The sequence below is a fragment of the Pristiophorus japonicus genome, chromosome 16, assembly GCF_044704955.1.
Source record: "Pristiophorus japonicus isolate sPriJap1 chromosome 16, sPriJap1.hap1, whole genome shotgun sequence".
NCBI classification, from domain to species: Eukaryota; Metazoa; Chordata; class Chondrichthyes; family Pristiophoridae; genus Pristiophorus; species Pristiophorus japonicus.
In genome coordinates this window covers 15,424,967-15,444,658 of record NC_091992.1, presented here as the reverse complement: position 1 = coordinate 15,444,658, position 19,692 = coordinate 15,424,967, and the positions used below count along the sequence as shown (strand labels likewise).

Sequence of the window (19,692 nt, the reverse complement as noted above, 5' to 3'; positions counted from 1 at the left end):
CTATAATTGTACAGGGTATTGGTGAGGCCACACCTAGAGTACTGTGTACAGTTTTGGGCTCTTTATTTAAGGAAGGATATACTTGCATTGGAGGCAGTTCAGTGAAGGTTCACTAGGTTGATTCCTGAGATGAAGGGGTTGACCTATGAGCAAAGGTTAGAAACAGAGAAACATAGAGTAGGTGGAGTAAGTTGGGCATATACTCATTGGAATTTAGAAGAATGAGAGGTGATCTTATTGAAATATATTAGATACTGAGGGGTCTTGACAAGGTAGATGCAGAGAGGATGTTTCTCCTCGTGGGAGAGTCTAGAACTAGGGGGCATAGTTTCAGAATAAGGGGTCGCCCATTTAAAACTAAGATGAGGAGGAATTTCTTCTCTCAGAGGGTTGTAAATCTGTGGAATTCTCTGCCCCAGAGAGCTGTGGAGGCTAGGTCATTGAACATATTAAAGGTGGAGATAGACAAATTTTTGAGCGATAGTGAAGGGTTATGGGGAGCAGGCAGGGAAGTGGAGCTGAGCCCAAGATCAGATCAGCCATGATCTTATTGAATGGCGGAGCAGGCTCAAGGGGCCAAATGACCTACTCCTGCTCCAATTTCTTATGTTCTTATGCTCTTAACTGTCAGGTCCCAAATTTGAAAAAGTAACATTCACCACAACAGATGTAGGAGCTGAGAAGTGCTGAAGCACATCACGAATAAAGTTTCATTAATGTTACTGTGGTTGGATTAATTTAACTTTGTTTCATTAATGTTACTATACTTTGATTAATGTTGCTAGGTTGGGTTAATGTTACGAGGTTGGGTTAATGTTACTAGGATGCGATAATGTTACTGGCGATTTTGCCAATTTAAAAACCGCTGCCTTGAAGGACAAACAACAATATTTAAAAATAAACTTACAGTTTGAATTTTATTTAAAATTAACGGTTCTAACAGAATTCTCTAAATCCGCTTCTTTATTCCTCATTTTGGCAAGTCCAGCCACAACAAACAAAAAAACCCACTGGAACTGCGCATGCGGTTCGTTGGCAGCAGTCGTGTCCTTGATGAAAAGAGTGTTGTGCCGCTCTAGGTTGAGTAGGTTGAGACACTCAGAGGTCGAAATTCAGGACTGCCAGAAACCTGGCGCACTTACCGTTTTTTAAGTGTTTTCACTGCCAGGTAGGATGAGGTCAACGCTTGATCGATATTCAGCTCTTTGTCTTTTTTTCTTAAGCGGCCAGGAAGTCGGTCATAATGGGGGCGGTAGTGCGGCGGTAAGTGCAGGTGAGGGGCTGGAGTGGAGGCGGGACGGATTCTCCGCCACTGTTATTCAGCAACGGAGCGGAGGTGATGTCATTGTGTGTCTGCATCACCACGTATCTCCCGTCCTTTAAAGGGGAGAGAATCGGCGATTATTTAGGATCGGCCACTGGGCCACCAGGGAGGGTTTTGGCTGGGCCGCAGCCTGGCACCCAAGAGGTGGTGCCAGGCTGCCTGTTGGCGGCCCAGCCGAACCAAGGGGCACAATAGTCCAGCCAACATGGAAGTCGGCCGGCAAACAAAATTAAATGGCGGCCGCGGCATTGGGCCCTTGCCTTTAATGACCGCCGCGCTGCCAGGGCTGACAGAGGGAATGAAAGATGCACCAACAGAAAAGCTGTCGGGGGCACCATTCGGCGGGCATTAAGATTTATCGGGCTGAATTTTGAGGGAGGTGGGGGTCTTGGCGGTGCGCGCACTGATGACGCACACACGGCCGCTCGGCAGCGGTGGGGTGGAAGTGGGGACCGCCAGAAAAACACCCCTGCTGAATTTAGCTTGTGGTAGCCAATCGGCCAGAAATTGGTGGCCGATCGACTCTGCTGCATGGCTGCCACAATTCGGTGGTAACGGGCCTGATTCGGGAGCTGAATTTCAGCCCCTCAGTGTCCAGATTCGCCTGTGAAGAACTGGGACTTAGGTGAGGTACGTAGTTAATAGATATGGAACTAAACTCCAGGAGACATTGGCAGTGGATATAGACAGGCTAAGTGAGTGGGCAAACATTTGGCAAATGGAGTATAATGTAGGAAAATGTGAGGTTATCCACTTTGGCAGAAATAATTGAAAAACAAATTATAATTTAAATGGAGAAAAATTGCAAAGTGCTTCAGTGCAAAGTGACCTGGGTGTCCTTGTGCATGAAACACAAAAAGTTAGTATGCAGGTACAGCAAGTAATCAGTAAGGCGAATGGAATGTTGGCCTTTATTGCAAGGGGGATAGAGTATAAAAGCAGAGAAGTCCTGCTACAATTGTACCGGGTATTGGTGAGGCCACATCTGGAGCACTGCATGCAGTTTTGGTCTCCGTATTTAAGGAAGGATATACTTGCATTGGAGACTGTTCAGAGAAGATTCACTAGGTTGATTCCAGAGATGAGGGGGTTGACTTATGAAGATAGGTTGAGTAGGTTGTGACTATACTCATTGGAGTTCAGCAGAATGAGAAGAGATCTTATCGAAACATGTAAGATAATGAGAGGGCCCGATAAGTTGGATGCAGAGAAGATATTTCCACTCATAGGGGAAACTAAAACTAGGGGGCATATTCTCAGAATAAGGGGCCGCCAATTTAAAACTGAGATGAGGAGGAATTTCTTCTCTCAGAGGGTTGTAAATCTGTGGAATTTTCTGCCCCAGAGAGCTGTGGAGGCTGGGTCATTGAATATATTTAATGCGGAGATAGACAGATTTTTGAGTGATAAGGGAATAAAGGGTTATGGGGAGCGGACAGGGAAGTGGAAATGAGTCCATTATCAGATCAGCCATGATCTTATTAAATGGCGGAGCAGGCTCGAGGGGTCAAATGACCTACTCCTGCTCCTATTTCTTATGTTTCTTATGAGTGGAAAAAAAATGGAAAAATGGTTCACAGTAATTCCTAAATAACCCAATATTGTTTTCTTCCACCTATTTTCTCCTTTTTTGTATTCATTTCATGAGGTTTACAGTTTATTTTGTTGCACTCATACACAGAAGGATAGGAAAGGTAACAGCATAGTGTTAATGTTGCTCACGTTTTTTTTGGAGTAAGTAGCTTTTTTTGGAGTAACTTAAAAATCGCAAATTTCCCCATTAACTTGCTCCAGTGTAACTCAGTTGGGTTTTTTTCTAGTTTCGTTTTTTCTCTCCAAAAGGGGGCGTGACCAGCCATTTACGCCTCTTTTGGCCATAGAAACCAATTTGGCCAGCTAAAAGTTACTCCAAACTAACTTAGGCCAGTGTATGTGGCCACTTTTGTAGGCACAGAAAAACTTTACCTACATTTAAGAAATCAGCGCAGGTAGCCAGAGATAGGGGGGTGGGGGCGGGGGGGAAGGTGAGTTAGAGGATTCTAAAACACTCAACACCTTCACAACATCAGCACGACATCACAACATCTTCAGCACAACAGCAGCACAACATCATCAAAAATGAATGCAAGATAAATCAGCTACTGAAAATAGAGCAGTCCTATCTTGCCGACTGCAGAACGCACCAGTTAGCCCTCCTGCCAGGGCTAGGGGCGGCATGACTGTAGGGGTGAGGGATTTTACTTTTTACTGTTGTTCCTAAACGTTGTGTGGTCCTAATGGAACATGATTCAGTTCTAATGCAAAATATCTTTTATTGGATATTTTACAATGCACTTCAACAACAACAACAACAGCAGCAACAACAGCAAAGAAAGGCTGCATCCATCCCTCACCCACATCTCGGGGAAAGTGCACTTCCTCATAGGGTCGGTGATGGTGGTAGGAGTGGGGGGGATTTGGGGGCCTGGCTTGGGTCTCACCGGTGGCTGGTGCGTGGATTGAAGTGCAAGTGGCATTTGAGTATCCAGCCTTTGTGCCCTTTTTGCAGAAGCCAGCTCCCTCATGGCCTCTGCCATCGTCTGCACACCCTCTGAAATGCCCGCCCTCAGTTCGCATCTCAGTGCTGATATTTCTCCCGATAGTGTCACTACCTCATCACGCACCTCACTGGCGGTCGCCAAGAGTGCTCTTGTAAGGGTATTGGTCTCCTCACCCAATGACATAACCTGATTAACATCTGATGAAGGCTGGCTCTCAGGAGCGACTGGTCGGCTTCTCCTTCCCCTCGCCGTGGGTCTGTCGAGTGATACCCCTCCAGTGCGAGGCATAGGCTGGGACGGTGGGGCACTGGGTGTTCCAACATGCATTTCACAACTGCCACCGGGACCCTCAACCTCGGAAGGTGTGAAACCATGGAATGTCGCCACGGAGCTCATGGAGCTTTCTGGCAGTGTGATGGCCTGTACTATGGACTGATCCATATCACGATCAGCATTCTCCCGTGAACACATTTGCATCGGTCCCTCCTCCCCTCACCCGCCTTGGTCTGGAGTGCACGCATCTAGATCTTCTGGTGGATCTTCAGGATGTTCAGGATTGTCTTCTTCTTCTGCAAAATACAACAGAACATTCAAATGGTTAGCAGCACAGGAGGGGCCAGGATGTGTGGCATGAGTAGTCTCACACGTAGCAGGCCAGTCAGCAGGTTGATTTGAAGGGCAACGATGCATTTTAATGACTCACTCTCACCCTCGCGTGTGGGTCCAGCTTGTGCAGAGCTGATTCTTTTTCTGCAGGTGCGACTCAGCAAGGGGTGATAGTTGGTGCAGATTTGGCGGCCCTCCTCCTGTTCTAAGTCTTCCCCTTTTGTTGTGGGCCAATTTCTTCTGCAAAGATGAAAATATAACATGGTGCGCTTCTGATGGGTGGGACATATACAGATGGTCACATTTACAATTGCAATTCCACTTAAAGATGAAGATATTACTTACACTCACTACTTGACCAACGTCCTGCCATTTCTTTTTGCACTGGCTTCCAGATCTTGCGGTTTTCACCCCTGCAGAGTATTCTTCTGCAACTAGGTTCCATTGTCTTCTCATTTCTTTGGGTGGAACTTTTGTGGGACCACTCTTACTGATATCCAGCTCCAGCCATTGTCCTCAATGACAGTGACTAGTTTCTCCACTTCCTCATGGAGGAAATTCTTTGTTCTTGTTGCATGCTCTTGCGTCACTGGTGTATTGGACTTACACTCAGGTAATCTTCAAAAATCACAGTTTTCATCTTTCTTCCACCTAAGCAGCACTCCTTTCCACTCCCTCGGCCACCCAAAATTCACTATTCACACCGTACCTTTATATATGGTCCATTGCCAATGCTGCTGAAGCACTGAGGATGCTCGCCCTTTAATTGGCCAATTGCCAAGCTTCCTGCTCTAGTGCGATGCGCGCACGCTGAAATGTGCATTGCACATGCGCGCACGCTGAAACGGACATGCGTCCCCCTGCCGGCACTCGAGGAGATGCTGGGCCTAAGCCCCACCCCACTGCTGGCTGCGCTGAGCAAGCGTGGCCGAAGCTCCGCCCCCTGCAGGCTCTGCAGTGCCACGCCATGGGACCAGAACGATGAAAGAGCAGCCAAATTAAGAGGTAAATTTTCGGCGCGCTTTTTGCCCCACAAAGTCGGTGTGCCACGGCTAACTACGTCGCTCTAGGCGGCTGGGGAAATTTGGGCCCTATCATCATCATCATAGGCAGTCCCTCGGGATCGAGGAAGACTTGCTTCCACTCTAAAAATGAGTTCTTAGGTAACTGAACAGTCCAATATGAGAACCACAGTCCCTGTCACAGGTGGGACAACCAGTCATTGAGGGAAAGCGTGGGTGGGACTGGTTTGCCACTCACTCTTTCCGTTGCCTGCGCTTGGTTTCTGCATGCTCTCGGCGATGAGACTCAAGGTGCTCAGCGCCCTCCCGGATGCACTTCCTCCACTTAGGGCGGTCTTTGGCCCAGATGTCGGTGGGGATGTTGCACTTTATTCAGGAGGCCTTGAGGGTGTCCTTGAAACGATTCCTCTGTCCACCTTTGGCTCGTTTGCCGTGAAGGAGTTCCGAGTAGAGCGCTCGCTTTGGGAGTCTCGTGTCAGACATGCGAACAATGTGGCCTGACCAGCGGAGCTGATCGAGTGTGGTCAGTGCTTCAATACTGGGAATGTTAGCCTGGTCGAGGATGCTAATGTTGGTGCGTCTGTCCTCCCAGGGGATTTGCAGGATCTTGCGGAGACATCATTGGTGGTATTTCTCCAGCGACTTGAGGTGTCTACTGTACATGACCCATGTCTCTAAGCCATATAGGAGGGCGGGTATTGCTGCAGCCCTGGAGACCATGAGCTTGGTGGCAGATTTGAGGGCCTGGTCTTCGAACACTCTTTTCCTCAGGCGGCTGAAGGCTGCACTGGCGCACTGGAGGCGGTGTTGAATCTTGTCATCAATGTCTGTCCTTGTTGATAAGAGGCTCCCGAGGTATGGGAAATGGTCCATGTTGTCCAGGGCCGCGCCATGGAGCTTGATGACTGGAGGGCTGTGCGGCGGGGATAGGTTGGTGGAGGACCTTTGTTTTACGGATGTTTAGTGTAAGGCCCATGATTTCGTATGCCTCAGTAAATATGTTGACTATGATTTGGAGTTCAGCCTCTGTATGTGCGCAGGCACAGGTGTCGTCCATGTACTGTAGCTCGACGACTGAGCTTGGGATGGTCTTGGATCTGGCCTGGAGACGACAAAGGTTGAACAGGTTCCCACTGGTTCTGTAGTTTAGCTCCACTCCAGCAGGGAGCTTGCTGAGTGTGAGGTGGAGCATGGCAGCGAGGAAGATTGAGAAGAGGGTTGGCGCGATGACACAGCCCGATTTGACCTCGGTCCGGACGTGGCTTGGGTCTGTAATGGATCCATTGGTAAGGATCACGGCTTGCATGTCATCATGGAGCAATAGCTGACATGATCATATACACAAAGTGCTTTCAATATATATCTTCTTCTGTTTCACTGCTAAACAGTTTAGGCTATAAGAATTCAAGAGCTTTATGAGTCTTGGGCAAGTCCAACTTCATGTTTATCATTTGCTTAGTTTCCCCAAAGGTGCTCTTATGCTATAAAAGTGCAACTGATGCCATACGTGCTGTTCTTCCATGTCAGCTACACAAGGAAATAGTCACGGTGAGACGCTCGCAAAATCAAAACTACAAGTAAAGGGGTCTCAAAATGATACCGACTTCACCAAATAAGCATACAAATCCAATATCCTTTTCCCCACCTAATATAATATTATTGATTTTAGAAAGCGGGTAGTCACCATCTGAGAGTGGATTAGTATTCAGTGGGTGTATTTTACAGTTAACACAAGCAATGCCACATATTTTCAAAATGTAAATTACATCATCCAACAAAGCAGGAAATAAATTAGCAGAAGCTTTTCATTTTATTTTATATCAGTAGCAATGCCTCTTTAGACCTTTTTTTTGGTTTGTCATGATTCTGGCCACCAAGTACTGTAATCACATTAATCCCATTTCATCAATCCACTACACTACATCTGATCATTCAGTGGCAGTACTGGTGCCTGCAATCTTCAATCAGTAAATTCAAGAGTGCATAGTTTCTCTGACTGCTAATTAACTTTAAAAAAAAGCAGGGACAGTGTTTACATCCAGTTATAATTAACAGCCTACAAAGAACCTCTTGCAGGGAGGTGGAGCAGTTCACTGTTTGAAATCTGGATTGAAAAACCTCTATGAACATATGTTAACAAAGTTGTTTGCTTTTGGGTACCTAATAAAGACAGCTGTTGGTAAAGGCTGCAGTCTTTCCATTCAGATAATTTTACAGGGAATACCATTATTCAGTGTCCATGACATATTGTTCAGTCATTCCCAAACCAACACACCACAACAATACGAGGATGCTGGTATACAGCATTAAATTTACTAATTTGCCAGGAACTCTCAAAATACAGGTTGGACCTCCCTTATCCAGGACTCCCTTACTCGGCACCACCCCTCGCCCAGCATGGTTCTGGTGGCCGGGGGCGCATGCGCAGAACGCGACCAACCTCCACCCCAACTTTGGGGCCGTGCCGACACTCGGCCCACTGGGGCCACACCGACACCCGCTGGGGCTGCGCCAACACTCGGTCCGCTGGTGCCACACTGACACTCGGTCCGCTGGGGCCACGCCAACACCCGCTGGGGCTAAGCTGACACTCGGCCCACTGGGGCCACACCGACACCCGCTGGGGCCACACCGACACCCGCTGGGGCCACGCCAACACTCGGTCCGCTGGGGCCGCACCGACACTCGATCCGCTGGGATCGTGCCGACACTCGGCCCACTGGGGCCACACTGACACCCGCTGGGGCCACACCAACACTCGGTCCGCTGGGGCCGCACCGACACTCGATCCGCTGGGATCGTGCCGACACTCGGCCCACTGGGGCCACACTGACACCCGCTGGGGCCACGCCAACACTCGGTCCGCTGGGGCCGCACCGACACTCGATCCGCTGGGATCGTGCCGACACTCGGCCCACTGGGGCCACACCGACACCCGCTGGGGCCACACCAACACTCGGTCCGCTGGGGCCGCACTGACACTCGGCCCGCTGGGGCTGCGCCGACACTCAGCCCACTGGGGGCCGCACTGACACTCGGCCCGCTGGGGTTGCACCGACAGTCAGCCCACTGGGGCCGCACCGACACTCGGTCTGCTGGGGTTGCACCGACACTCAGCCCGCTGGGGCCGCACCGACACTCGGCCCGCTGGGGTTGCACCGACAGTCAGCCCACTGGGGCCGCACCGACACTCGGTCTGCTGGGGTTGCACCGACACTCAGCCCGCTGGGGCCGCACCGACACTCAGCCCGCTGGGGCCGCACCGACACTCGGCCCGCTGGGGTTGCACCGACACTGAGCCCACTGGGGCTGCACCGACACTCGGCCCGCTGGGGCCGCGCCGACTCTCAGCCCGCTGGGGGCCGCACCGACACTCGGCCCGCTGGGGGCCCGCCGACACTTGCTCGGGCTGCACCGACACTCGGCCCGTTGGGGCCGCACCGACACTCGGCCCGCTGGGGTTGCACCGACACTCGGCCCGTTGGGGCCGCACCGACACTCGGCCCGCTGGGGTTGCACCGACACTCAGCCCGCTTGGGCCGCGCCGGCACTCGGCCCGCTGGGGCCGCACCGACACTTAGCAACCCGCCGGCACTTCGGACTCGCCCAGGGCACCGACCTCCTCCCCCACTCCCCGACTTCGGGCCGTGTTTCCCCCCACCACCCCCTCGGGCTGATCTTCCTTAATCCGGCAAAATCCCTTATTCAGCACAGGCCAGGTCCTGAGGGTGCCGGTTAAGGGTGGTTCACAGATGATTATGATAATTGAAGTATTGGGCCCTATAGTACCTTGGCCACTTGTCCATTCCATATTTGGTCGACCACACTCGACCAGTTCCGTTGGGCGGGCCACACTGTCCGCATGCCCGTCACAAGACTCCGAAAGCAAGCACTCTACTCAGAACTCCTACACGGCAAGCGAGGCCCAGGTGGGAAGAGGAAACGTTTCAAGGATACCCTCAATTCTTCTTGATAAAGTGCAACATCTCCAGCGGCACCTGGGAATCCCTGGCCCGAGACCGCCTTGTAGAGGAAGAGCATCCGGGAGGGCGATGAACGCCTCAAGTCCCATCGCCAAGAGCATGCAGAAATCAAGCACAGACAGCAGAAGGAGCATGCAGTAGACTCCCCATCCACCCTTTCCTTCAACCACTGTCTGTCCCACCTGTGACAGAGACTGTAATTACTGTATTGGACTGTACAGTCACCTGAGAACTCACTTTCAGAGTGGAAGTCTTCCTCGATTTCGAGGGACTGCGAGGGAATGATGATGATGATTCCATATTTAATTTTGCTCGTACTAAGGGGGTGAAATTGCCCCCCCCCCCCCGATTGGGGGCAGTAACCCCCTGGGGCCGGGTCTTTTATTGTCCTGCCCGGAGGTTCCACCCCCGATACGGAATTGGGCCTCCCGCCCCTCAAAAGAAGCGGAACGCTGTCTACGGCGCTTCGCTTCCTTTGAGGGGCGCTCCGGGGGCGGCACTGAGTCCAGCGCTATGCGGATGCTCTGCGTAGCGCTAACGCGCTATAATGCCCTTCCCCTTCAATTAAAGAGGGCTGCTGCGCACTCTGCATGGCCCTTTGGTGGCTGCCACTGGGCCACCAGGTACGCGTGAGACCAGGCCAGCAGTCCGGCCCCCACGATGGAGTTCCGGCCCGCACGATGGCGGCCCAGTCCACGCTAGGGCTGCCATGGTCACGCCGCCCCAAGAGTTGCTCGACCAACAAAGATGGTGACCCGGAGCACTGCAGTCCTTCCCTTTAAGGGGCGCCCCGGCAGCTGATGTCCACCAGCTTCGAGACCTCGCGACCCTGCCGTTGACATCTGCCCGCACCAGCCCCACAGGCCGGGGGGCAATTTCCCCCGTGGGGCGGTGAGGGGTTGGCATACACAGCAAAGACGTCATCGCCAGTTGTGCGCCGGCTGGGACACTAGCCGTGGGGCACGGAGCTACTAGGACAACGCCCCCAAAACCTCCGGGGCAATTTCCCGGGAGGCGACAGCACCCCCCTCACCCGGGCGCCCCTCTGAGGTGCTAACGGGGCTATAAAAAGGGAAAATTTCGCCCCCTATATCTTTTATTGTTAAGGACTCTCTACTGCTGCTCTGTATTCATGCACTATAGCCTGGCTTATTACGCCATCTACTGATGGATCATAATTCTGTGGTTTTGTGTGCCGTTTTTGAATCTGATTGGGGTTTTGGCTCCTTGACATTAAAGAAGCTAGCAGTCCTTAGCCTTGTTTATTTTATTAAAATTTTACATTGACTTAATTCCATCTCTAGAAGGGCTGATTCTACAATCGGACAGAAAATCAAAGGCTATGGCCCACAATGTCCTGAGGAGCACCAGTTCTTGCCAAAAGCACACAATTGGGGAATGGCCTTGTAATAATTCTTAAGTGCAATCCCATCCAACAGAACTCTAAGTCATTGCCAGTAGCAATAACGTTTACATTGTTTTTTACTGGTTATGTAGTTGTTTGAAAATATGTATTCACTCCTCAATATTCTTCCATCCTCTCCTCTGGGTGGTAACTTGCACTATGGTACAATTCCATGGTCAGTGGAAGCCTTGAATTCTTCAGGTATGAGTCCACATTGAACGTCAACAGACTAAACAATTATGGGCATTAGGCCAAGCCCACTCCTGTCCTCTGCTAACATCCACATACTTGTATGTTCCAGCAGGGGTCACTGGCTAATTAGGAGTGATAGTACTACCTGATTTTCTTTCTTTATTTATCCATCATTCCTCCGTAACCTGACATTGATACCAAATGTTGTGCTACCACTTCTATGATGGCTGAGATCATCGATATCTGCCCTTGCTGATAGTAGGCTCCTGTGGTATGGAAAATGGTCCACGTTGTCCAGGGCCGACCCGTGGATTTTGATGACCGGGGGGCAGTACTGTGTGGCGGGGTCAGGTTGGTGGCGGACTTTTGTCTTCCGGATGTTTAGCGTAAGGCCCATGCTTTCGTACGCCTCGGTGAAGGTGTTGACGATGGCTTGGAGTTCGGCCTCTGAGTGTGCGCAGACGCAAGCATTGTCCGCATACTGTAGTTTAATGACAGAGGATGGGACAACCTTGGATCTAGCCTGGAGGCGACGTAGGTTGAACAGGTTCCCATTGGTTCTATAGTTTAGTTCCACTACAGCAGGGAGTTTGTTAATAGTGAGTTGGAGCATTGCAGCAAGGAAGATCGAGAAGAGCATCGGTGGATGACGCAGCCCTGCTTGACACCAGTCCGGATGTGGATTAGGTCTGTGGTGGATCCGTTGGTCAGGATCGCGGCTTGCATGTCGTCGTGGAGCAGGCGGGGGCTGGTGACAAACTTTTGGGGGCAGCCGAAACGGAGGAGGACGCTCCATAGTCCCTCACATTTGACAGTGTCAAAAGCCTTTGTGAGGTCAAAGAAGGCCATGTAGAAGGGTTTTGGAGATCCAACACCGCCTCCAGTGTGCCAGCGCAGCCTTCGGTCGCCTGAGGAACAGAGTGTTTGAAGACCAGGACCTCAAATCTGGCACCGAGCTTATGGTCTACAGGGCAATAGTGATACCCGCCCTCCTATGTGGCTCAGAGACGTGGACTACATACAGCACACACCGCAAAGCGCTGGAGAAATACCACCAGCACTGCCTCCGCAAGATCCTGCAAATCCAGTGGGAGGATAGACACACCAGTACTGCACTGGACTGTCGGCCTAGATTTTAATGCTGAAGTCTCTGGAGTGGGACCTGAATCCACAACCCTCTAAGTCAAGAGTGCTACCAACTGAGCCTCGGCTGACACTTTAAATTGACATGTTCCCATTAATTGATATTCATGCGCAATTTCAGGCCCAAAAGCATAATTTAGCTCAACATAAGACTGGAATGTCTTGAATGGTTTCAGGAGGAAAAGATGCATTTCAGCATTCTACAGACATGCAGGTACAGAGGGGATAAAGCAGGTCGAGCCAAGTTTCCAAGGATCCCATCAAAGGGCCAGAAAGGAAGATCCAGTTGTCCGACCGGGAATTTACTGCAACATGCTGAAAGGTTGGGATGTGCTGATGCTAACTCCTATATGCATAATTACCTGCATAATTTCTCAACTACCCATCTTGATTTTATATTTATTCTATAGGGATAAGGGTTCATTAGCAAATTATTTAACCTTGTGCAGAAAATGTTTAAGAATAAGTCCTAATTTACCTTCTGCAGTGTTTTTCTATCCTCAGATGATTGGGCTGCTACAAACATCCAAGGAAATACATCAACCCAAATGAGACTAGGAGAGTACATATGGCAGAACTGGCTCAAAACTATTGGTTTGTTTGCTTTCACAAGTTTGACATTTCCGTGCATTTAATTTAATTTATATAGCCTTATTAAGAATTAGCAAATACTCCTTAAAATCCATTACCATCAATAGACAAAGCATTATGCATTTAATTCACTCTATTTGCAATAAATTCCTAGTCTAAGCATGGAAATACTCCAGGCACAAAATGTTCCTCAGCTCAAAAACTCAGTGCACTAAATAGTTAATGCATTGTATTTTAGAAGTCTGATCACATTATTTAATATACATTTTTGTTGCCCTTTCTGATGAGTTCATATTAAATTTCTGAATGATTGATTAACTGGTTTGTGGTACAAAGAATTGCAAATTGGCTATTTTCACCTGGTGGTTATATAAATTTTGATCTAAGCAGAAAATTTATACAGAAACTAGTCAAGCATTTACCGAGAATGAAATGTAAATCAGTGTACGTACCAAAGACCTCAAATAGCAATGCAAATCTGTGGCTGTACTGAGTCCAGTGTTTCATGCCTTCTATAGTTGTAGTCGCAACACGTAATGAATTATCCAGTTGTGTAACTTTTACCTGAACTGGTTTTGACTTCTGTTTATAGAAAAAGAGCAAAATGCAACAAGCTAATTGAAATTAGATTTTCTATTTTATTACTTATAATGCTGAATGCATAATAGCCAAATCCTGTTGGTGTAAAGAACAACAATTTGCATTTATATAGCGCCTTTAAAGTAATAGATCATCCCAAGGCGCTTCACAAGAGTGTTAGCAAAAGAAATTAGATACTGAGCCACATAAGGAGATATTAGGACAGGTGACCAAAAGTTTGCTCAATGAGATAGGTTTTACGGAGCACCTTAAAAGCAGAGAGAGAGCTAGAGAGGCGGCAAGGTTTGGGAAGGGAATTCCAGGGCTTCAGGTTGAGGCAGCTGAAGACATGGCCGGCCACTGGTAGAGCAATGAAAATTGGGGATGCACAAGAGTCCAGAATTGGAGGAGCGCAGAGTCCTCAGCCAGTTGTAGAATTGGAGGAGATTACAGAGAAAAGGGGATTTGAAAACAAGGATGAGAATTTTTAAATTGTAGCATTGTCCGACCGGAAGTACTTGTGGGAACAGGTAACGGTAGTTCTTATCGAGGTTCGGTTTATCAAGGTTTTTTGGTGAAGCACTCTTCTCACACAAAGCTCCTTACTGAAATCTTCATTACATCTGCATGGCCTGTAAATTCTTTTGGGGGATGAGATCTTATGGGTGCATCCTTCTCAAATGTTACCATAGACTCCTTTCCACCATCCTTTAGTATCCCTCACCGTCCTCCTCCATTAATATATCAAACAAGGGAAATCTCATTGGGAATCCCATAACTGTAACTCAGAACTGCTTGCTTTAGGTGAAGGGTGGGATTTCCCAGTGTTCTCACAAGCCCTCAGGCTGTCAGGAGGCAAGACCAGCTCTGCAAAGCAAAAATTTCACTCCGAAAGCTCTCTTGTAACTCCAAAATTAATTTTTTAAAGCTAAATCACATCTGCCATCATCAACAGATGCTTGCAACAGGTACACACGCCTCTTTTATTTTATCATGAATTACCAAAGGTTTAATGGAGGCACTAATGAGGTTTTTTTGGGTATTCCAATGTTGTTCTTCTTCATTGTAATATATGATAATGAGCTCCCAGCAGAATCAGCATCCACATTGTTAGAAGGCCTCAGACCCAACTGGAAATAGCAGTACGGGCATTACAGGGTGAAAACCTGTCAGAAATGGGATCAAACCCAACTTGCAGGCCTTAGTGAGTACAAACGCTATTCCAGTGTCAAAAAAGTACTGTAAAGTGCAAGGAAATTTGAAGCCACTGTATCTTTCATCATCATAGGCAGTCCCTCGGAGTCGAGGAAGACTTGCTTCCACTCTTAAAATGAGTCCATAGGTGGCTGAACAGTCCAATACGAGAGCCACAGTCCCTTTCACAGGTGGGACAGATAGTCGTTGAGTGTAAGGGAAGGTGGGACAGATTTGCCGCACGCTCTTTCCGTTGCCCGCGCTTGATTTCTGCATGCTCTCGGCGATGAGACTCGAGGTGCTCGGCGCCCTCCCGGATGCACTTCCTCCACTTAGGGCGGTCTTTGGCTAGGGACTCCCAGGTGTCGGTGGGAATGTTGCACTTTATCAGGGAGGCTTTGAAGGTGTCCGTGTAACGTTTCCTCTGCCCACCTCACCAGCATTGAAGCACTGACCACACTTGATCAGCTCCGCAGGGCAGGCCACATTTTCCGCATGCCAGACACGAGACTCCCAAAGCAAGCGCTCTACTCGTAACTCCTTCACTGTATCTTTACACGTCACCATTGCTCTATCAACTTCATAGTGTACTGAATACAATTGCTAAGTTAACTCTGAGTTGAATAAGCATTGTAATGAACTTCATTTTGTGTTTAAATTTAAACTCTACGTGATTTCAACATGAACAGCTGGGAGATGAAGGACGTAATGGCACAGCGGAGATTAACAAAAGGAAAGCAAGAGGATCAAGTGAACAAAAAACAGGAAGAGATTTGAAATGAGGGCAAAGCAAGAGAAAAGTTTTATAAAGAAGCACGTTTATACAAATGAAAAGAAAGAGAGACAACAATGTTTCAAAAAGTATAAAGACAGCATTGAAATGGTGGAATAAAAAAGCAAACCGAAGTAAACAGCAAGTGCTGGGGGGTGCAAAAGCATGAATATTGTGAGCCTTTGTGGAAGGTTGTGAAAGCTGAAACAAGGAAGACATAAAGGAAAGCATGAGTTATGCAAGTAAATAAATGTCAACAGTAGCAAAACATCCCAAAAATAAACAGGAAAAGTCAGCATTAAAAACGGTGAACTAATTAAAAAAGGGATACTTATAAACAAAATTAAAACTGTAAAGTGATGACTGATCAAACTTACCAATAAAAAAGATCATTTTGGGAACCCAAACTTGTGTTTCTGTATATTCATCTTTTAATAATCCAATATGCATCTAAAGCACTGCAAATCTCCCAGACAAAATCCCTGCCTATCAGTACAGATGGCAGATCTAATCCCAGGCCTCTGCTAATACTACTCTATAATCAGCCATTAGGAGGTGCACAAGAGCCAACCTGGGAACACATGCATTGTCTAATCAACGTCACAGAATTCCTGTAGCAAAATAAATTCTAGGTTATTGCTCAACTTTAAATTTCTCCAGTTAGGTCAAATGGTCCTGTATCATGTAACTTTAAATTTGAATTTGTATCCTTGTCAAGCAAAATAAAGCAAAACAGCCAAAGTCCAAATTCAACAAATGCACTCGGTGTTTGAAACAAAATTTATGAAAACATTTACCTGATCCACACCAACAACTGGATTACATTCAAACTGGTTTTCAAAAAACTGACTTGGATGACCACTACGTCTGCTGCTTGCTGTATTCTGAGACGAACTCTTAGGCCACTGATGTGTTTGCTGAGAAGATTTTGTCTGTGCTTTGTAAGATTCAGGTGGCACACCTGACCTGAAAGTGCTTGTGATTTTCATTTGAGTATGATTATTGCTGCTAGTAGAAGTAAATTCCTTCCTTTCATTCATGATAGGCCTAGTATTTTCTTTCCAAGTATTTCCAGACTGTTGTCTAACACCTGTGCTAAAATTTGAACAACTCAGAATGTAATATAAACATTACAAATATATTTGCAGTAAAATGTGGTCAAATTTAAATTTGTCAGAGGGAAAAACATTATCTTGAGATGATTTCAGTGGCATCTAAATGCAATCTTTGTGTGTTCTTTCAGACAAAAATCAATGGGACTTTGCTTCACACAGAATACTAAACAAACAAACAGAGGAACCATTGACTAACTAGAAGATTACACAATGTAACTAAACAGCCAAGAAAAAAGCTGAAGCAAAATAGGCAAGGTTCAAGCATGAAGTCCAAAGCATGCTTAACTGATAAATGTAATAACGGCACTTTTATGAGGGACGATAGAAATAATCAAGCAACTGCCTGAATTACTCCTACTAGCTGTCTCCCAGTGCCAGAGTGATATAAATAGCAATTTTCTAAAGAATATTTCCAGTTTACATATCCCTCCCCCTTACTTGTTTCCCCATGCCACAAAAAGATATTAGATATATTGCTCCAATTGTGTTCTATAGCCAGCCACGAAAAATTGCATAAGAGCAGCCATTTTGAGTCAGTTGTCTTAACATAATATCATAAGAAATAGGAGCAGGAGTAGGCCATACGGCTCTCGAGCCTGCTCCGCCATTCAATAAGATCATGGCAGATCTGATCATGGACTCAGCTCCACTTCCCCGCCCGCTCTCCATAACCCCTTATCCCCTTATCATTTAAGAAACTGTCTATTTCTGTCTTAAATTTATTTAATGTCCCAGCTTCCCCAGCTCTCTGAGGCAGCGAATTCCACAGATTCACAACCCTCTGAGAGAAGAAATTTCTCCTCATCTCAATTCTAAATGGGCGGCCCTTTATCCTAAGATCATGCCCTCTAGTTCTAGTCTCCCCCACCAGTGGAAACATCCTCTCTGCATCCACCTTGTCAAGTCCCCTCATAATCTTGTACCTTTCTATAAGATCACCTCTCATTCTTCTGAATTCCAATGAGTAGAGGCCCAACCTACTCAATCTTTCCTCTTAAGTCAACCCATTCATCCCTGGGATGACCCTAGTGAACCTTCTCTGAACTGCCTCCACAGCAAATATATCCTTTCATAAATATGGAAACCAAAACTGCATGCAGTATTCCAGGTGTGGCTTCACCAATACCCTGTACAGCTATAACAAGACTTCCCTGCTTTTATACTCCATCCCCTTTGCAATAAAGGCCAAGATTCCATTGGCCTTCCTGATCACTTGCTGTACCTGCATACTATCCTTGTGTGTTTCATGCACATGTGTTTCATGCATATGTCGAGGAACCAACTAGAGAGCAGCCCATCCTAGACTGGGTCACTGGGTCTTGTGTAACGAGAGAGGATTAATTAGCAATCTGGTCATGCGGGGCCCCTTGGGGAAGAGTGACCATAATATGGTAGAATTCTTCATTAAGATGGAGAGTGACACAGTTAATTCAGAGGCTAGGGCCCTGAACTTAAAGAAAGGAAACTTCGACGGTATGAGATGTGAATTAGTTAGGATAGACTGGAGAATGATTCTTAAAGGGTTGACGGTGAATAGGCAATGGCAGACATTTAAATATCACATGGATGAACTACAACAATTGTACATCCCTGTGTAGCATAAGAATAAAAAAGGGAAGGTGGCTCAACCGTGGCTAACAAGGGAAATTAGGGAACGTGTTAAATCCAAGAAGAGGCATATAAATTGGCCAGAAAAAGCAGCAAACCTGAGGACTGGGAGAAATTTAGAATTCAGCAAAGGAGGACTGACGTATGAAGAAAGACTGGATCGACTAGGCTTATATTCACTGGAATTTAGAAGAATGAGAGGGGATCTCATAGAAACATATAAAATTCTGACGGGATTGGACAGGTTAGATGCAGGAAGAATGTTCCCGATGATGGGGAAGTCCAGGACCAGGGGTCACAGTCTAAGAAACATAGAAACATAGAAAATAGGTGCAGGAGTAGGCCATTCGGCCCTTCGAGCCTCTACCACCATTCAATAAGATCATGGCTGATCATTCACCTCAGTACCCCTTTCCAGCTTTCTCTCCATACCCCTTGATCCCTTTAGCCGTAAGGGCCATATTTAACTCCCTCTTGAATATATCCAATAAACTGGCATCAACAACTCTCTGCGGTAGGGAATTCCACACATTAACAACTCTCTGAGTGAAGAAGTTTCTCCTCATCTCAGTCCTAAATGGCTATACCCTTATCCTTAGATTATGTCCCCTGGTTCTGGTCTTCCCCAACATCGGGAACATTCTTCCTGCATCTAACCTGTCCAGTCCCGTCAGAATTTTATATGTTTCTATGAGATCCCCTCTCATCCTTCTAAACTCCAGTGAATACAGGCCCAGTCGATCCAGTCTCTCCTCCTATGTCAGTCCTGCCATCCCGGGAATCAGTCTGGTGAACCTTCGCTGCACTCCATTAATAGTAAGAACGTCCTTCCTCAGATTAGGAGACCAAAACTGAACACAATATTCCAGGTGAGGCCTCACTAAGGCTCTGTACAACTGCAGTAAGACCTCCCTGCTCCTATACTCAAATCCTCTAGCTATGAAAGCCAACATACCATTTGCCTTCTTCACCGCCTGCCGTACCTGCATGCCAAATTTCAATGACTGATGTACCATGACACTCAGGTCTCGTTGCACCTCCCCTTTTCCTAATCTGCCGCCATTCAGATAATATTCTGCCTTCGTGTTTTTGCCACCAAAGTGGATAACCTCACATTTATCCACATTATACTGCATCTGCCATGCATTTGTCCATTCACCTAACCTGTCCAAGTCACCCTGCAGCCTTTTAGCGTCCTCCTCACAGCTCACACTGCCACCCAGCTTAGTGTCATCTGAAAACTTGGAGATATTACACTCAATTCCTTCATCCAAATCATTAATATATATTGTAAATAGCTGGGGTCCCAGCACTGAGCCCTGCAGCAGCCCACTAGTCACTGCCTGCCATTCTGAAAAGGATCCGTTTATCCCAACTCTCTGCTTTTTGTCTGCCAACCAGTTCTCTATCCACGTCAGTACACGATCCCCAATACCATGTGCTTTAATTTTGCACACCAATCTCTTGTGTGGGACCTTGTCAAAAGCCTTTTGAAAGTCCAAATACACCACATCCACTAGGGTCCTGAACTTAAGGAAAGGTAACTTCGATGGTATGAGACGTGAACTGGCTAGGATAGACTGGAAAATGATACTTAAAGGATTGACAGTGGATAGGC

The 19,692-nt window shown here is 47.3% G+C and overlaps 1 protein-coding gene across 3 annotated transcripts in view; it reads right to left on the bottom strand.

Annotated features, from left to right (window-relative positions):
* LOC139226346 (spermatogenesis-associated protein 22) overlaps positions 1-19,692 on the bottom strand; it is a 135,185-nt gene that overhangs the window by 30,196 nt on the left and 85,297 nt on the right. For all 3 annotated transcript variants that reach the window (XM_070857035.1, XM_070857034.1, XM_070857033.1), the window contains 2 exons: positions 16,149-16,446; positions 13,259-13,388 (listed from right to left, as the gene is read on the bottom strand). In XM_070857035.1, coding sequence (XP_070713136.1) covers positions 13,259-13,388; positions 16,149-16,446 — 428 coding nt within the window. The remainder of the gene's footprint in view (positions 1-13,258; positions 13,389-16,148; positions 16,447-19,692) is intronic.